Below are 18713 nucleotides of genomic sequence, written 5' to 3'. Positions count from 1 at the left end.
AAGGCCAAGTAAGGGAGGGGAACACAGAGCTTGTGATCAGTTCATGCACAATCCTCTGATTGGTTGACGATGAGGTAAGAGGGCAGTCAACACTATCAACCCCTTGGCGCCAGAAAGTCTGGGTGCTATGTGCTCTCAATCATCAAGTAGTTAATTTCTACCCTTTGGTAGTGGTTTTTAGCATGTAAAAAACTTAGGAAATACACATGAGACACTATTACCTGGGTACTTCAGAGAGGAGCTACAGCAGAGGATATGGGGGAGGGGTCTGTCCCAGGAAGGTCCCACAGGGTCCTGCTCAGTTACAAGATTGCTGAATGTAACTCTTCAGCTTTATACAGCAGGCAACTACTTCCTTGCTCCATGATTGCAGGCGTATTCACCTGCCAGCCTGGGATCACACACAAGAACTGGGATCACACTCAAGAAGGGACAGTATGTTGAGAAGATGGCTGGGACCTTATTCTTCCCTCTCAGGACTAGCCTTAGCCAGCAGTTTTTGCAATTCCTCTCCACTTTACAATTAGCACAGCAAGGAGTGACTTTGAACCTACTCTAAAGATATGTTTTGGGACTTGAAAAAAGGTTGTAAGTGATAAATTCAAAAGAGTTCCCCGAGCAGGATGCACATTGGGTCCGAGGCCAGCAGAATTTCCCTGTCTTGATGCTGTCTGCAGTGTTCTGAGCAGTACAACTATCCACTGCCCCTCTCCCCACTGTGAACCATGAGCACCGTGAGGACAGAACAAGCATCATCCATCCCTGTATTGCTAGTATCCAGCTTCATATCTGCCCCAGGAAGATAATCAACACAGTTTTCTTGAATAAATGAATTGAGCTGGGTCGCCAGCTTAAAAAACAAAAAACAAAAAAACAAACAAAAAACCCTACCTTCAGTCAAGAAGGCATGAATAAAGGGTGATACTGTCATACCCTGCCTCCTATACTCTGCTGCAATGACTGAGTTATTCTAGATAGTGGATTTCAACTTTATGCTCTTTCCAAAACCTTACGCTTAGTGTTACTACTTCATACCCACCCCCTCAAAAAAGCTACTTCATATCTGACATTTATAGTTATTATCTGTAAGCTTTATTTTTAAAAAGGTGTATTTCCCTGAAACAAATACCAAAAATGTATGAAGAGACCTCTCAGGGGACAAAACACTTGTAGAATTCTTATAATTCAAGTTGCGATAGGGAGTTTTCCATATGTACAGTAATGAGTGATTGTCAGTGTTTCCATTGCCAGATGTATCATTAGTTCATTTCATAATTTAAGAATTGGTTCAAATGTTATCAACACATGATATATAATAGTAAAAAATTTTAAATAACCTAGACCCCTGAAGAAGTTAAACATTTATTACACAGAAGTGTGTTCGTGACATATTACTAACCAATACAGCAAATTACAGAGGCATAATGGACTGATAAAGACGCAAAGAGAAAAAAGGACAGGAAAAATTCTGAAAGAGTGTTTACCAAAACATTAACAGAAGGTGTCTACAGATGATAGAAATCTGAATAATTTTCAAGTTTTAAAATTTATTTTTCTACAGTATTTTAATAATTTTTATAATGAACATGAAGCATTAAGTAACAAAAATCAACAAAAGCAACTTTCATTTCTGAAAAAAATTCTAAGATGGGAAGAATAAGGGACCAATAGATCCCATACAAAGTTAAACAGGGGGTTACTAATGAAGAAATGTTTTGAAGGAGTAATTGATGAGAATAATTAGAAAGGCTGGAGCCCTAAATAAAGCTACATGGGAGGCTAAGGGAAATATTTTATCTTTGAAGCTGAAAACATGAAGAAATAGACAGACCCATTGTCAATAGCCCAGTGCATTATTTTATCAGTGGAAAAATAGAAAATGAAATTATTTTCCTCTCCCCTATATAAAGCACTTACATGTTGAAAATAATTTAATGCATCTCTGCTTCATCTTCATCATCCAGTGATTCTTTTCCTTTTTCTATGCAAATGACTCTGTGATAATGAGTCATCATATGAAAGGGATTATGTTTTTAGTTAAGGAGATTCAGCACTGGTCTGAAAATAATTGGACTCATGTTCCCACCACCAACAAAAGAGCACTGTTTTCTTTTGAACAGAGCTCCTAAAATGCCAAACACTTTCTGAAAGTACTCCACAACAGGAAAGAGCTGTTGTACAGAGAGGGAGGGAGAAAAGGGAGGAAGGAAGGGGGAAAAGGAAAAGAGGGAGGGAGGGAGGGAGGGAGAGAGGGAGGGAAGGAAGGAAAGAAAGGAGGGGAGAAACGGACAGGCGGAGGGAGGGGTGAGGGAGGGAGAGGAAAGAGAAAGGCATTCTCATATTTGGAGCCTCTATGTATTTGGGAAGAGAAAAGAGGGTTTGTTACTTTCATAAAGCACGTATGAACTTAATGCCTGATGAAATGGAAAAAAAATGAATCTGAAGAATTTTCTTTTATATTTCATAAAGTTTTCTTAGAAAAATGGAAAACAAAAATCGAACAAATATTATGCCTTGATAATCTCACCTTGTTTTCCTCTCAGACAACGGAAATAAAAATTCTGGTTAAAACTGATTTCTCTCAAAGGTTTCCCAAAACCCTGCTTTATCTGAGCATCCAGACAGCACCCTCATTATTTGGTATGCCAAATTCCAGATGAGATGTACCTCTCTGACCCTGAGGAATACAGCTTAACAGGTAACAAGGCAGTCAGTACAGAGGCACCGTGAAGGTCCTCAAGTGGCTGGAACTGCTGTTTCATAACGTGTTTTTACAGAGAAATTTAAGTCTATGTATGTTACTTATCCAACAATATTGAAAAGGGATTTGGGATTCACTAAATGCAAGAGCTTTCGGAATTTCTGAAACAAATAATATCTACTTTGTTTTTTATATACTATCTATACCCATTGTAATCAAAGAAATCTGAGTAAGCCTTCCTCCTCCTAATTTTACTTCCTTTGAATAATAATTGGTAATTTCGCACATTAGAAATTACTTGTATCAACTTAGGCTTATTACTATTATTTTTTTGCTTGCATTATATGTTACCAAATTGAAACTAGAGGGACATACAGTTTTTATTTACCCAGTAATGATTCAGTTTCTTAGGAAGTGAAAGGCAGCAATGAAAGCTATATGGATACATCCCGGTGATCAGAAATGCATATGGAAGGGAGCTGCATGTGAAGTGGATGTTTAGAGGAGTGTTAAGAACCGATGCAGTGATTTAAGGATTGGCAAGTTATTTCTTTCTGCATTTCCGTAATTCAAGTCTGTCTTTTGTTTTGCAGAGTGAGATTACTGAGCCTGGATATACTGGGTTTTCTCCCAGGTACAGGCTCTCCTTGGCTTCTGACTTCTGCTTTGTGCTAAACTGGCAAAATATATGTGCACCGTATGGTTGAGCTAAAGTGAGTTGTTCCACTGTTCTTTGTGACAGCTGCCTGGGTTGCCTTTCTCTTTTTGTTCGCATTCACTTCCTGGATGCATTAATTTCAGAGAAGTTGTGTAGCCAAAAAAACCTTTACAGAACAGAGAGACTATATCTAGGATCTCACTATTCAGAATAAAAATGGTAAGCATTCAATAAATGTAATCCTTACATGGATAATGTTATTTAATCCTCATGTCTCTGGGACATGGTTACCATTATTGGCGTTATCTTTCAGATGAGCAGCTGAAAATCCGTACACTACTTAACTTGCCTATGTTCTCAGAGGTAAGTGTGAAGATAGGATCCGGGCCAAGTAAACTGATTTTCTAGTCCACTCTTTTGACCCCTCCCTCACAGGTAACAATGAGGAAGTAGTTCAAAAGACCTATATGATCTCACTAGCATATCTATTTCTTCCAAACTCCTGGTGGCTCTTCGTCCCTGCTAAGGTTCATGTTTATCTTGGCTGGGACTTCAGGACACACTGGTTCCACATTTCATTTGTCACCCTTATGAAGGGTATGGTTGTTGTTCTGCAGTCCTTGTTTACTTCAGTACTATGTTTCTCTACCTAAGAATTGGTTGTCATGGTATTTAGTTTCGGTAGAAAAGGAGTAGGGATAGCCAGACTTCAGAAGACTTAAACAGAGCCGCTCCACATGCAATATTTGAAATGCTAGCCCAGAACCGGTCCTAGGTTTTCTTTCATGTAATTTAATGATGCCAGGAAAACACAATTTTAGAAAAGAAAATACAGTAATGCTCTTGTAGAGATGGTTATTTTGTTCCTCACAATGCAATCACAAGTGTTATTTTGTTCGCTTCCCCTAATTATGCCCACAAGTTAAGAGAAGAAGATAGGGCTCAATGCTGGAGAGGGTGTGAAGAAAAAGGAACCCTCCTACACTGTTGGTAGGAATGTAAATTTGCGGCCACTATGGAGGACAGTATGGAAGTTCCTTAAAAAACTAAAAATAGACTTACCATATCATCCAGCAATCCCACCCCTGGGCATATATCCATAGAAAAATACATTTCAAAAAGACACATGTGCCCCAAATTTCACAGCAGCACTAGTTACAATAGCCAAGACATGGAAACAACTCAAATGTCCATTGATAGATGACTAGATAAAGAAGTTACAGTATATTTATACAACAGAATACTACTCAGCCATAAAAAAGAATAAAAATGCCATTTGCAGCAAAATGGATGGACCTGGAGATCATCATTCTAAGTAAAGTAAGCCAGAAAGAGAAAGAAAATGCCATATGATATTGCTTGTATGTGGAATCTTAAAAAAAGGACCCAAAGGAACTTATCTACAAAAGCAGAAATAGACTCACAGACAAAAAGAACAAACTTATGATTACCAGAGGCTAAAGGGGGTGGGAAGGGATAAATTGGGAACACAAAAATTGCACCTCTTAGGGAGTGATGGAAATGTCAGGTATCTTGATTGTGGTGGTGGTTTCATGGGTGTATCATTTATCAAAATTCATCAAACTGTACATCTGAAATATGAGTAGTTTATTGTACAGGAACCATACCACAATTAAGGTGTTAACATTAATTAATTAATTAAACAGAAGATAGGGCTCTTTACTCACCTACATAAACTAAACTAGCAAGAAAGTTGAGACTCAGAGAAGTTAGGGATGCTTCTGGGAGTAGATCTCACATTGTAAGGAAAATATTTTTACTATAATATTCTGCCATTCAAAGGTATACTTACATAGGGTCTAGTTTCAGGAGACCAGAACAAAAGACTAGATATCATTTTAAATACTGAACATATTTCAATGCTTACTGAAGCTACAAGGAGAGTGAAAGTTCATGAAGTTCCATAGAAGACAAAGGGAGTCATAACAGTACTGGGCTAGAGGTGAGTTGACGGGTGAATATCTAAGATTCCCTGTTAAACTTTCAAGTGTCTGACATGTCTACCAGAATGGACAGGATTCTGGATAAGCAAAAACTCTTAATTTTTATTAATTTGATGCAAATGAAAAAGAGTACATTAAAGGCAGGGGGCAAATTAGTATTTAGTAACTCCCAACGCCCACCCTACTCTGATTTCTTAAATAGTTGGTTCACATTTCACCAACCTTGAAGTTCTTTTTCTCTATGATTTGATTATAACCAGGTCCTTCAAGGTTTGCTCATTTTCTGTACTTGAACGAAAGAATTCAAGCTCCTACAAACTGTTTCCTTCCCCTGTAGGGAAGACAGGGAAGCAGTTCATACCATTCAACTCTCTTCTCTCTATCTCACTAACCTTCTACCCCTCTCCTCACTTTGAAAGCTGCAGAATGTGAGAGATTTGCCCCCAGGTTCGTTTCTCCTTCTCTATCTCCATCTCCACCTACTGTTGCTCCATTAAAGCTAAATTCTTTTCAGAGACAGTCTGGCATCCCCAATTAGACCACTGATTTACATTATCTACCACTGAGTCATAAGCATAGCCAGCTTCCTCTTTTAGTGCTTCTGATCCTAGGAACATATTTCCTCAGAGACTCAAGCTTGCAAAAGAAACATCAAAATTTGTAAACTCATGTTGTAACTAATGGCAAAAATAGAAGGACCTGTCTAGGTTAATCCAAGATTTCCTCAGGCTGTCTGCTATCTAGTCTATCACCAATCTCTACTGCAGGAGTTTTGTAAATAAACTGCAACATACTTTATCAGCCCTACCTATAATTGTTTTCAAATTTGGTTTGAACGGTTTCCATTTACTCTTCTAAAATACAAATTTTCCCTTTAAAAAGTTTAGTAGAATTGGGATAAATAAGAAGTCATTTAGACTTCCCCAAATAGTAATATGTTATCATTATCCATCTCATTTCAAGTCTATCTCAGTCCAAGCTGTGGATCTGTAAATATTTATATAATATCTACTGAAAGTTTGCTGTAGTAGCTTTTAATGAGTAACCTTTACTGGCAATTCACAGAACTCTCAAAAAATGCTACCCCTACCTTTCTCTTTTTGAATATAATAATTCTGCCTCAGTCAGTTGAGGGACAAGAATATAATGGGTACAGCAATTGCTACTGATCCGACCCCTTAGAGGAACACCAGATTTATCAAGAACTTTCTTTGGGAAAGGCACTCTGCTCAAGGTCTTACAAATCTGACTAATTTCATCCTTCCAGTCATTCAAGATAAATTATCTTTTCACAGGTATTTTACCAATAAAAAAACTGAGGCTTAAAGAGGTTCAATAGTTGGCCCCCCAAATCACATAACTAAGAAACTATGGCACAGAATTTCAATTCCAGGTTGTTTGCCTCCAGAGCCTGAGCTATAACCACTATGCTAAGATGGTTCAAAAATTCATGGTGTTAGATCTGAATATCACATCAAGCAAAGTCTATTTCATTTACCACCAATTTCCTGCTGCCTGAGAAACTTGAGGATGTGTCATTCTCCAAGTTCAATATGCAGACATTCCACTGGCTTCTCGACTAGAGAAAAATTATTAGACCTCTTCTCATAGAAAATCAGTTGTCAACAAATATTTCTTGAGCACAAACAACATATTAGGAGCTATGTGAAGGGTTGGAAATAGTACAGAGAATGAGCCCCTGGTCTCATGGAACTTCCAATGATGTTTTCCCACAAGGGTATAAATAGCTATCATTTGTAATTTGTTCTCTAAAAATTTCTGGCATTACCCAAAACACTTTATATACATCGTCTCTTTTAATATCATTAAATCCTGACAAGACACCTTATAAGACCGAGCATGATTTACAGATAAGAACACTGGTGCAGAAAGGTTAAGTGACTTGTCCCCACGTCTCACATCTGTAGTGTGTGTTAAGGACAAGATGAATCAAGTACACCATCACCACTCCAGAACTTAGAAATATCTAATTCCAGTATTTTTCTTTGTCTTTCTTTAGAGACTTCACAGAACAATTATGTGTATATGTTTCTTGGATTAAGGGTGAAATCCAGGATGAACCTGTTTAAGTTCAGAAATACATGTACTTAACACTAGAGATGCATTATGTGTAATTCCTAACTTTTTCCTGCTAACTAACCACTCATTTCTCCATTGGTAATTGTTCATCTCTTTCTTTACTGCTCTATCGAAACACCTCAGCCATCTATAACTAAAATTTCATTCCTGAGTTTGCAATTCAGTTATTCCTGTGTAGCTGTCTCTTTCCAAGTAGTTCAAATTTAATCAGATGGAATCATATTGATTCCTAAAACAGTGATTCAAACAGTATCTACAATTTAGTAATCATTTCCCATCATATTCAAGGCTCTGGAATCTAGACTCTTGTATTAGGAAATTAGAGTCATATTTGTCTTCACACCACATATGTAATGTTGTGCATGTTCTTCTTTTTTATTTCCTTTTTAAAAAAAAAAAAAAAAGTTCTAGTATCTGTGCCCATTAATGAAATGAACAACTTCCTAATTTGGAGACCGTAAAGAAAACTCCTAGTTGAGAAATGCTACTAATAATCAAATATTGAAAGAAGACTCTTATCATGATCATTGATGGACAGTTAAAATCATAAAGCATAATGAGAGTGACAGACGTTAACACTAGGAAATGTGTGAGCACAACACACTCAACACAGAATCATCACTCCACAAGGATACGTGTGTTACAGTTCTACACGTTACTACCAAGGAAGGATAATTTCTAATTCAGAAAATCAATTAAAAATTGGGTTTTCTTTTGTAAAAGTCTTTTTTTAAATGTGCAATCCAGTTACTATTTTACTAACAAGGTGCTTTTGTTTGCCTATTTAAAAAGATCAGCCATCATATCTATTGACCCAGTGCAAAACTGGCATGTAACATAGTATCAGGGATCACTCCAAATCCTTATTTTTTTATTTCCCAGAACAACTTTGGCAAGGTATTGTAAGCAAAAAGAATACCATGTGGGGAACAGTTTCTGCGTGCAGGAAGTCTGAAGAAACTATGTCTCTAGTCACTTTTGTGGGTTTTTTTTCTTTTTCAGATTTACACCTATGATACTCACTTATGCCCACGGCTGTAATGAGCTTGATTGCAAGTTCAGGAATTTCACATTGAATAAAAAATGGTTCCAGAATGTAGCGTCCAAATGCCAGAGATATCACAGCAGTGGCTGCAGGGCTAGAAAAAAAATATATTTAGGTTAACTACAGAAAAAAAAATAGCATCTTCACTAAACTTCTTCTACCTTGACGTACTGTTCTTCAGCATAGGGAACCTATTCCATAGGAAAGTCTGTAAGTATAAAACTGTGTCCATCTTAATCACTATTTTATCCTCAGTGTTTAGTATAATGTCTGTCATACAGTAGAAAACCAATAAATATTGACTGTATGGTGATGTGTGAACTCCATAGAATGACCCCTGCAATGTACTGATGTGTTACAGATTATTTCTGACAAGAGTAACTTAATCTGAAGTATAATTTTAATAATGAGTACTTAGGTACCATGGGTGTTTTCAATAGAAGAGAAATATTAAAGCACCTCAGTATCTTGTCACCCCTCAAGTCATTCATTATTCTATTTGAAAGTCCAACCAAGTAATGTGAGTCTATTATCACCAAGAAATATATGAACCCCTTAAAAAAGCTTTAGAATACATCTAGGTAATTTTTTCTGTACACACACACACACACACACACACACACACACACACACAAGGCAGCTCTCTTGGGATTCAAGTAACATTTGATTATGAGCTACTTGAGAACAGAAATTGCGGCTTATTCCACATTAGATCTCTTTAACTGGCCATACACCATTCAGTAGCAGTTTGTGGAATGAATGAATAAATGAATGAGCACTGTATTGGTGCTACTATTGCAATTGGAGCAATCATGTTCATCATACTGCTAAGCAATTAGCCAAAGCACGGCTAATTAGCCAATACAATTAGCCAATACGGGGCTGAAGAGGGACTCAAGTCCAGCTACATCAGGCTCCAAAGCCCACCTTCCTGACCAGCCAGCACTCTATCTAAGTAAGTAGTACACTCACTGGAATGCTGAGTATGTTGTATTCAAAATATTAAAACCTTAATCTTTCGGTCATTTGTTCAAAAAGAATTTAATATCTGACAATTAGGGCACTAAAGTAAGCAGTAGAGGGGTTATAAAAAGTGTGACACCTGGTCATATATGCTTGAAATGCTTGCAGTTTTAACAGGGAAACAGCACAGATGCCTGAAATATTAAGGAGACTACAGGACATCATGCTAAATGTCAAATGAGAAACAGAGACTGCATTTTTCAGAAGAATTAAGAGAGCAAAGAAATACCATAAACCAGAGTGAACAGGAAATTAACTGTGGAAAAGACAGAATTTAAGTTGACCTTTGAAGAGTAATATTCAGATTATCAGAAAAGAGTGGAAGGCACATCCCAGGCAAATTCTGGTTGTTAGAAAAGGAACAAAAGACTTCCTTATCATTATTTTGTTATAGCAAGTTTTACGTATTGCAGAATTGTTTAAAATGAGAACAGACCTAACAAAGAAGTAAACACTACTCTCAGCTCTCTGCTGAAAAAGGGACTCCTAGGACTATAAAAATCAAGATTAGTGTTAAGTCCATACTTATGAGCTCTACATTCGCCACTTAGCCACACAGGACAGGATAAAAGCTCACAGGAGCTCTCAGCTGTATATGTCTGATAAGTTTGCAGTAAGAGCAAGGTTCTACAGTTATTTCTGCTAAACTTTGCCGTCGGAATGTGCGAGTCACGTTTCAGGGGAGTAGTCTGCCTTAAGGAGCTGTGATACTCTCAACTTCTCATGTGATGTCATAAGTTTCCCACACAGTTGGAGGAAATTTGCTATTCAGAATGACTTAGCATTATTCGGTTTGATTTTAAAACGAGATAATCAGGAAGAGGAACACATTCTTAAAACAATAAAATCAAAAAAGCTTTCTGCAATGGTAGTTCACTGATTTGTTTAACATGAGGATATAAGTCATTTATGACAAGTGAAATTTTGTTTCTTTGGAGAGTATAGAACTTGGCAACTTACTCAGCTGTTAAGAACAGAAGTTTCCTAGTCACGAAACTGAGTAAACTAAAATAACTTCATGGCATAACCTCCAAGAAGGAAAAATGCCAGTTAATAGCATAATGTTTAATATTGTCTAATTACGATTTATAATCAAACAGAAGGTCTGACTCATCAAGGTAGATTTTGATGTTTCATCTCCTTTTCAGGTCAACATCCTTCCTGAAAATGTCATAGAGAATAACTGAATATTAAAGAAAAGCAGCTGCTCTGAAACTTTGGCATGGCTGGCAAACTACTACTAGTGGCAAAAACGCATTAAAAACATTGAGTAGCTTACTTCCAGAAAGAGAAAGAAAAATACCATATGAGATCGCTCATATGTGGAATCTAAAAACAAAACAAAACGAAACAAAACAAAAAACATAAACACAAAACAGAAATAAACTCACAGACATAGAATACAAACTTGTGGTTGCCAAGGAGGCGGGGGTGGGAAGAGAGACTGGGATTTCAAAATTGTAGAATAGATAAACAAGATTATACTGTATAGCACAGGGAAATATATACAAGATCTTACGGTGGCTCACAGAGAAAAAAAATGTGACAATGAATACATACATGTTCATGTGTAACTGAAAAATTGTGCTCTACACTGGAATTTGACACAACATTGTAAAATGATAATAAATCAATAAAAAATGTTAAAAAAACAAATGGATGAATGGCAAAAAAAAATTGAGTAGCACAGGGAAATACATTTAATTTCTTGTAATAACATGTAATGGAAAAGAATCTGAAAAGAATATATACATATACATATATATATATACACATATATATATGTATGTATATCTGAATCACTTTGCTGTACACCTGAAGCTAACATTATAAAGCAACTACACTTCAATAAAACATTTTTTTAAAAATTGGAAAAAAAAAACATTAATTGAGAAAGGTGTTTCATCACAGATTTCATGTCCTGAAGTAGCCATGTTTACCACATAGTCCCATGACATGCACATTTCTAATTACTTAAAAATAATCAAGATAATTCAAGAAAGGGAATAACAAAAAGGTTTATTTTTTTCTTAATTCTTTTCTATCTAGGATCTTACCGTATTACGAGCAGTTCCACCCAGACTCGCACAAAAGCTGGTAATGGGCCAAAGACTTCCAGGATGTATGTGTAATGACCGCCAGATTTCTTTATACTGGTTCCCAATTCAGCATAGGACAAGGCTCCTGTGAAACATTTATAATGAAAAGGTGCAAAGTTAAAATATCACCAAGTCATCCAGCAGTAGAATGGATACAGCAACGTTTATGTTGCATGAGATGTTATTACATTCTTTGGTCTGAATGACATCACTTTTTCAAAATAAATAACTGTCATCCAATTCCTAAGAGCCTCCGAATTCCTCTTGTAACTTCCTCGTATTTGAGATCTAGTTAATTCTATTCAAACAATGCAATTTTACTTGAAATGGTAAAGACAAACTTTAAAAACAATATATTACTGAGAATTTTGAATCTCAACCTTAAGAACAAGGGACTAAGAAAAGAAGAGAAAATAGATGCTAATCCTTATTTTTCAAAGAACATAACTTCTCATCAAGGAATTATCCTAAATTGACCTCATTATCATTATATTGAGAATCCTTTTAATAAATGATATTTCTGTGGCATACCAGAATAAGTAAGATTTATCTGCTCTCCCAGAAAAGCATGGACTCAAGGCCTTGCAAGGCTTCATGTCATTTTTAGGATATGTTTTGTTTGTCAACAAAATGAATTTTGACTCAGATATTCTATATTTAAAGTTTTTCTTGGATGTCTTTCAAGTATACACTCTGGGCGGTTGAAACAACATACTTCTTAAAAAGGGGTGCTATAACATTTATGTACATTAAGTAAAATGAATTATAAACCAAATTTTAACATGTAGCAATAAAACTCACAAGGACTTGCACAAGTTATGTAACTTCCCCAAACCTCAGTTTCATCCTCTGTAAAATAAAGACCTCAACCGTTATCTTATAAGGGGTTTGTGTGTATAAATGTGCAAATGGGTGTCAAGGACAGCACTGGGCGTGACACACAGAAAGCACCTCATGAAATACAGTTGCATCTACTCATTTAAGCAATTAATTCTCAAGAAAATGAAAAAATATACCTTGATATTATGTGAAAAGTTCTATCCATGCTGCTAAGAACCCAAAGGTAAGGTGTAACTTTTACCTGAATTACTCTGGAGATGAAAAGTATAGGAAATTATTACTACTCAGTAAAGCTTCAGGTAGACCTCTCCAATGTGAATATAATTTAGATAATCAGCAAAATCTTAGTGTCACTTATCCTATTCCTGAACCTACCAGTGTATCAGAGTCACCTGGGAAAATTTTTTTTATTTAAAAACAAACAGAAAACAAATGCTAAGACCATACCCCAGACCTACTCTCTAACCAAGAGAAGCCAGACTCTCCCATAGAAGCATTCAAGAAAACCTGTGATTTTAAAATTCACACAACTAATTCTAAAGTAACAAGTCTACAGATTGATATTTGGGGATCACTGATACAGTTTGTCTGTTTATAACTGATTGTAATTAGTTGCAGTTCACTCTCTGCTGGAAACCATTCGCCATGCTAGTTGACTGTACAGAAAAGCATCTAATACAAAATATTATTGGAAAGAGTCTTAACTACCTCAGAATTTATCGCCAGAGAATCAATCCCTAGTCCTGTGTATACTTTGCTGAAACTCCAGGATGGTTATCCCAGGTTTAAATTGAGTTCTGGACAAATGAAATTTTCATTTAAAGGTCTCAAACTCCATAACCACTTTCCCCAGATGAAAAAACTTCAAAACAGGATGTCAAACATCCATGTATTAACCCTGGCTTTAAAATAGGTTGTAAACCAAATATACAAATTCTTTATTTTTAGTTCCAGAATTCTATAGTTTTAAGATGATGACATTTTTTTCTCTTATATTTTGCTTTGCTTCCTGTTAGGAATGCACTCCTGTCAAAAGTTCCCAGTAACCTAAAAGACAAGTGCAATGAAAATATAGATAAGTACATTAGTTCAGGAACACACTCCCTACAATTAGTAATCAAAGAATACCAACTCAGTGTAAGTTTAGCTAGTCCCTTTAGCTTTTTTGTTAACTTCTTGAGATAATATAATTATGCAAAAGCATATTTTCATAGTACAAATCAGCATCACTTTAGCTTAATGCTCAGAGCCATTCACTTTATTATGTATGAATAACCATTTATTGTGTACAAAAGTGGAATCACATAGTGGGAGCTGCCTGCACATAGTATGCAAAATCCAGGAAACTGATGAAGGTTTCTCCTAGTAGATAATTGACTTATTCTGAGTATACCAAGTGTTGTGGACAATTAAAGGCTGAGGGTGCACAGAGTCATTTAAGAAGATCAACAATTAAGTTTCTCTTTGTCTATAAACATGCACGCCACACCATATGAATACCACTAACTCTTTGTAAACACTTAAAAATAGAGTAGATTTTTCTATACTAAGCCTTTGTTTCAACAAGTTTGATTTAAAATACCTTCTTCCTAATAATAGGAATTTGAGTTTTCTAGATGAATGCTCAAACCAATGCATTAAAACATGGCAAGGCCTTAAGAATAAATGAGTTGGTACATGTAGGACCAAGAGTTAGTACTTGGTCCTGGAGTTAGGACAAAGACTTAGTAACTTTAATGTCCAATATCTCTTGGAATCAAAGCACACTATTTGCCAAAGAAGAGCAAATATATCTCAGACATTTTTCACATAGCATAAATAAAATTTAATTTTCTTGACCGTTCACCAGTTTTTGTCACCTTTACAACTAAATCAAGTAGCTTTCTAGTAATTTTCCCACCTCATGAGGGGGCATTTATTACCTCTTTACTATAGAGATCTAGATTTTGAAGAAAAATTAAGAATCATACTTCTTCTACCAGTTCTGCTGAGACTAACTCAGTGAACAGGTGGACAGATTGTCTGTGTCTCTGGAGGCCAAGTGAACTCTTAATGAAGAAAACAGACCTGGGCAAACACAGCAAACGAACACCTAATTCCAGTTTTACAGTTTAGATTGTAGAAGTTTAGAGGTACTGGGGAGAGATCAAAGGTTGAAAAAATGTAAAATATGCTCGGACACTTGCACTATTCTCACTTAGGACAGAGGTTAAATTATATGCCATCACACTTCTTTCCACGTCAGGGACTTTTCAAGGAATATCAGAAATTGACAAGCACACAACGTTAAAAAATTAAAAAGGAAAAGACTGCTACCCGTTTGTTTTGCCAAATAAAAAGTCAGTAAAAACTTCTGCTGAACACTCAGTTCTGTGTCTAAATAGGCCACACCGGGTTTCACTTCACAGGTGTTTCATTCAGCATGCCAGCTGCCAAGATGCCCCAAACAGACGTAACTGAGCACAAGTGCCTGGGACAGAAAGCTCAGTGTATTTTACTGGGTCATCAAAGTTAGCTTTGGTGCTCATGGCCACAGGGAAAAGTCAGACGATAATCTGTTTTAGGAAAAGAGAGCACAGCCTACAGGAAGCAATTTCAGAGAATTCAGGATTCTGCCAACAGTGGACACTGCGTTTGTATAGTTCACATACCTCACCAAAAATCCGAAAACTGAGGGTACCCTTTGCCATTCATTCCCTCCTGAGAAATTCCCTTCTGCTCTCCCAGAGAGCAAACTGCCCAGCTCCACAGACACACCCCCAGAGAAGCAGCTGCAACTCACCAAACAGTGACAGGACCCCACAGACCGTCCAGATAACCAGAGACAAGCCCACGCTGCCCGTGTTCTGGAGGATGCCCTTGGGAGAGATGAAGATTCCTGCTCCAATGATGGTGCCGATGATGATGGAGATTCCTCTCAACAGAGTGATTTTCTTCTTGAGCACAACTCTCTCCTGCCCAGGTGGCTCCTTGCTGCCCAGGGAAGGCAGCCTCCCTTGAACATTCCCCTGCAGGTAACCTCCATTGGAGATGGTGGACACAACGGGCTTTCTGACCATTGCAGGGACCCACGTGTGAGGAAACAGGAAACAGAGGGAAAAAAATAAAGCCCACAAACTTTCAACTTGGATGCCTCTTGGTGTGACTGATCGATCTCCTCCCGTTTGCTTTCAGATTCTTTCTCAGTGCTAGTGTACTCACAGGTAAGACTCTAAGGTGTATTTTCGCCTTCAGCAATCTAATTACTCCTCAGGAACACCTGTGCGTTCGTTCATGGTGCTCGGGTCCCCCACCTCCCCGACTACCTCTGCTGCGGCGGCTGCGGCAGCTGCCCTATCATTACAGACCAGCTCAGCTTCCTCGTGGGCTGGTATTTAAGCTCCTGCCTGTCACACCAACTTACTCTAGCTAGATGATGATGCAAATTCTCCAGGTTTGCATCAGCCACATGAGAAGGCTCCAGCATTACTCAGCTCTTTTTTTTTTTTTTTTCCTTTTTTCTTCTTCTTTTTTTTTTAACACTAGCAGCAAGTTGCTCAACTGGCCAAAGCTTTCAGAGAACAAAGCACACACTTAAAAGGGATCTTAACCAATCCAGAAGGAGTAAATTCGGAACAGACCTTCCCAGAGATTTAAAGCAACTCCTAGTGAGGGAAAAAAGAGCTTCACTCGAAAAGAAAATGAAAAATGAAACAGGAAATGATCACTGCGTTGTGCAGAGTTTCTTTTTATCTTTAACTGAAGTATAAAACCATTTCTACAAAATTGTTTTGATCATAGAAAGTTACCCAAAGCTGCATTGTTTATGACAACAAAATTTAGATTTCATAATGCTTCTTGCTTATTTGAATTTCTTTTTACTTTGGGTTTCCTAGCAACAGTCAGATCTAATATTTACAAAGATAGAATGATTCTGTATAGCTGCTATCATGCATATAATTGTGAGCCTTACATAACATTAAAGACAAAAATTATTTCTTACTACCTAAATAAACCAATACTTAAAATCACCATCTGAGTGTGACTACTTCAAAAATTAGTGACTCCAGAAAATAGCCATTTTCTGATTCTCATTAGCACAAGATAATCTCCTAAACTAAGAGATATACTCTCCATTTACATTTTGTTCCATCAAATGACCAAAAAAATCTAATTTCAAAATTAAGCAATGTTTACCATGGCATAAAAGTATGCATATAACAAAGGCTTGAAAAGGGATACTCAGAATAAAATTGTGGACGTTGATCATGTTACATATGATTTTTTTCTAACGTGCATCAACTATCATTTCATTATAATTATAAATTTAAAGTAAATTAGAAATGTAAGATAAGATTAAAATAGTTACTTTAAAACAGTAGGAAAACCAAACATTCTTCAACTCTATTAGCTTTCTTAATCAAGTGCCCATAAAACAAATACCAAAAGAAAAGAAATCCTGGATATCACTTTTGGCTGTGGTTATAGGTGGTTTTGGATTCAGTGAGATTTGGATGTTATCATTACCCTGAAGCTACGTTTACAAACACTATTAAGTATGCTTCTAAACATCTGAGCAAAAACAACAGGCAGAAAAACTTGTGCATGAGAGGTGAGGATGAGAGGGAGGGGTCAGGATGATACAAGAAACAGCCAGAAAGTAGCACGGAGAAGTTCAGAACATTTTCTGTTGTGTTAGCACCTGAGAAAATTACACCACATCAATGTTCCAGCATCCAAATAACTAAGACTACATCATTTCCTTTCTGTATTATCTACCTAAACCCTACATAATCTGCTTTGGGTATACCAAGTTGGGGTGTTTTTTAAGTTAAAATAAATACTTTTTCCCAGCTGCATGTCTTTCAAAAAATAAAAATAGGTAGTTTTCCTCAATCTTATTGAAACTCCTAAAAAAAGGAAGCTAAAGAAAGATTCTTATACTTCTCTTCTTCCTCCATGTCCTTCATTCACACAATTCTCCCGATTAATACACATATTGAAGAGAGGAAAAGTGTACAAGGAATAGCCCCTACTCCTTAAAAGCATTTCATGAAAGAAAGAGATATGCTATATTGTGGTAGCTTCCCTTTTCTGGTAATCATTTCTGTCTCATGATTATAAATATGGCCATATAATGAATGACCTGGCCAAAACTAATCACCTCCCCAGCTGCAGGGCATAGGAATGTGGCCTGAACTGGGATATTTCTAAACAGAATTAGATTTATCTTTTTTTCATCTGTTGGAAGTTGTAAAGATGTGACCCCAGAACAACTGGGGGTCATGTTCCCAGCCATATTGAGAAAATCCTCACGAAGTAAGACTATACAAAGAGAGATACATAGAAAGTGCCAGCATCATCATGCCCTGTTTTAGTTCCTAAGGAACCCAGACTGGCTCTGGCTCCCCAAGGTCTTCCTTTAATTCTATAAGCTACCTAGTGTCCTTACTACGTGTGCTACTTCATGCTACCACCCCCGCCTCTACCCGCAAACACAACTGCACATGGATAGCACAGTTAAATGTAAATGGCATGTCATTAGAGCTTCTGAACTGGGTTCATATGACATATGACATATGACAGCCATTAGACACATGTGGTTATCAGCACTTGAAATGTGGCCAGTCCAAACTGGGATGTGCTGTAAGTGTAAAATATCCACTGGAATTTGAAATCTTATTTAAAAACAAAAAAACAAAATATATCTCCTTAATAATATTGTTATTCATATTAATTTCTCCAGTTTCATTATATTTTTCACGTGGCTACTTAAAAAATAACTTATATATGTGTTTCAAAGTTGTGGCTCACATTACGTTCCTAATAAACAATGTTGATCTAGGAGAAAACATTGAATATATTCCCCAATTTGGTGTAAGCAGGGATTTCTCAATAGGGACAAAGTACTAACCACAAAAGAAAGATACATTGGAATACATTAAAATTAACCATTCAGTTTACCAAAATACATGGTCAAGGGATTGTAAAACTGAATCATAAAATGGGAGAAGGTATTTACACCTGGCAAAGATCTCATATCCAGAATAAATAATAAATACCTGTAAATCAATAGAAAAGAAACAGATAACCCAGCATAAAATGAAATGGGCCAGAAATTTGAAAAGACACTTGAGAAAATGGCCAATACATCGATGAAAAACTGCTCAACAGTATTAGTCATTAGGGCAATTAAAACTAAAACCACAAGGGAATATTAATTCCTGCCTTCACAGTAGCTCACTTGAGAAAGGCTGTCAGTACCAGGAATAGTAAAAACGTGAAGCAACTAGAACTCTTATAT

General features: G+C 36.7%; 1 protein-coding gene across 2 annotated transcripts in view; it reads right to left on the bottom strand.

Annotated features, from left to right (window-relative positions):
- SLC7A11 (solute carrier family 7 member 11) overlaps positions 1–15991 on the bottom strand; it is a 94743-nt gene extending 78752 nt beyond the window's left edge. For both annotated transcript variants that reach the window (XM_031465945.2, XM_010977687.3), the window contains exons 1-3: positions 15213–15991; positions 11549–11675; positions 8447–8562 (exon numbers count right to left, since the gene is read on the bottom strand). In XM_031465945.2, the coding sequence (XP_031321805.2) occupies positions 8447–8562; positions 11549–11675; positions 15213–15489 (520 nt within the window). In that variant the 5' untranslated portion in view covers positions 15490–15991. The remainder of the gene's footprint in view (positions 1–8446; positions 8563–11548; positions 11676–15212) is intronic.
- Positions 15992–18713: the final 2722 nt, after the last annotated feature.

Source organism: Camelus dromedarius, chromosome 1 (genome assembly GCF_036321535.1).
Source record: "Camelus dromedarius isolate mCamDro1 chromosome 1, mCamDro1.pat, whole genome shotgun sequence".
NCBI classification, from domain to species: domain Eukaryota; kingdom Metazoa; phylum Chordata; class Mammalia; order Artiodactyla; family Camelidae; genus Camelus; species Camelus dromedarius.
This window is presented reverse-complemented; position numbering and strand designations above follow the sequence as displayed.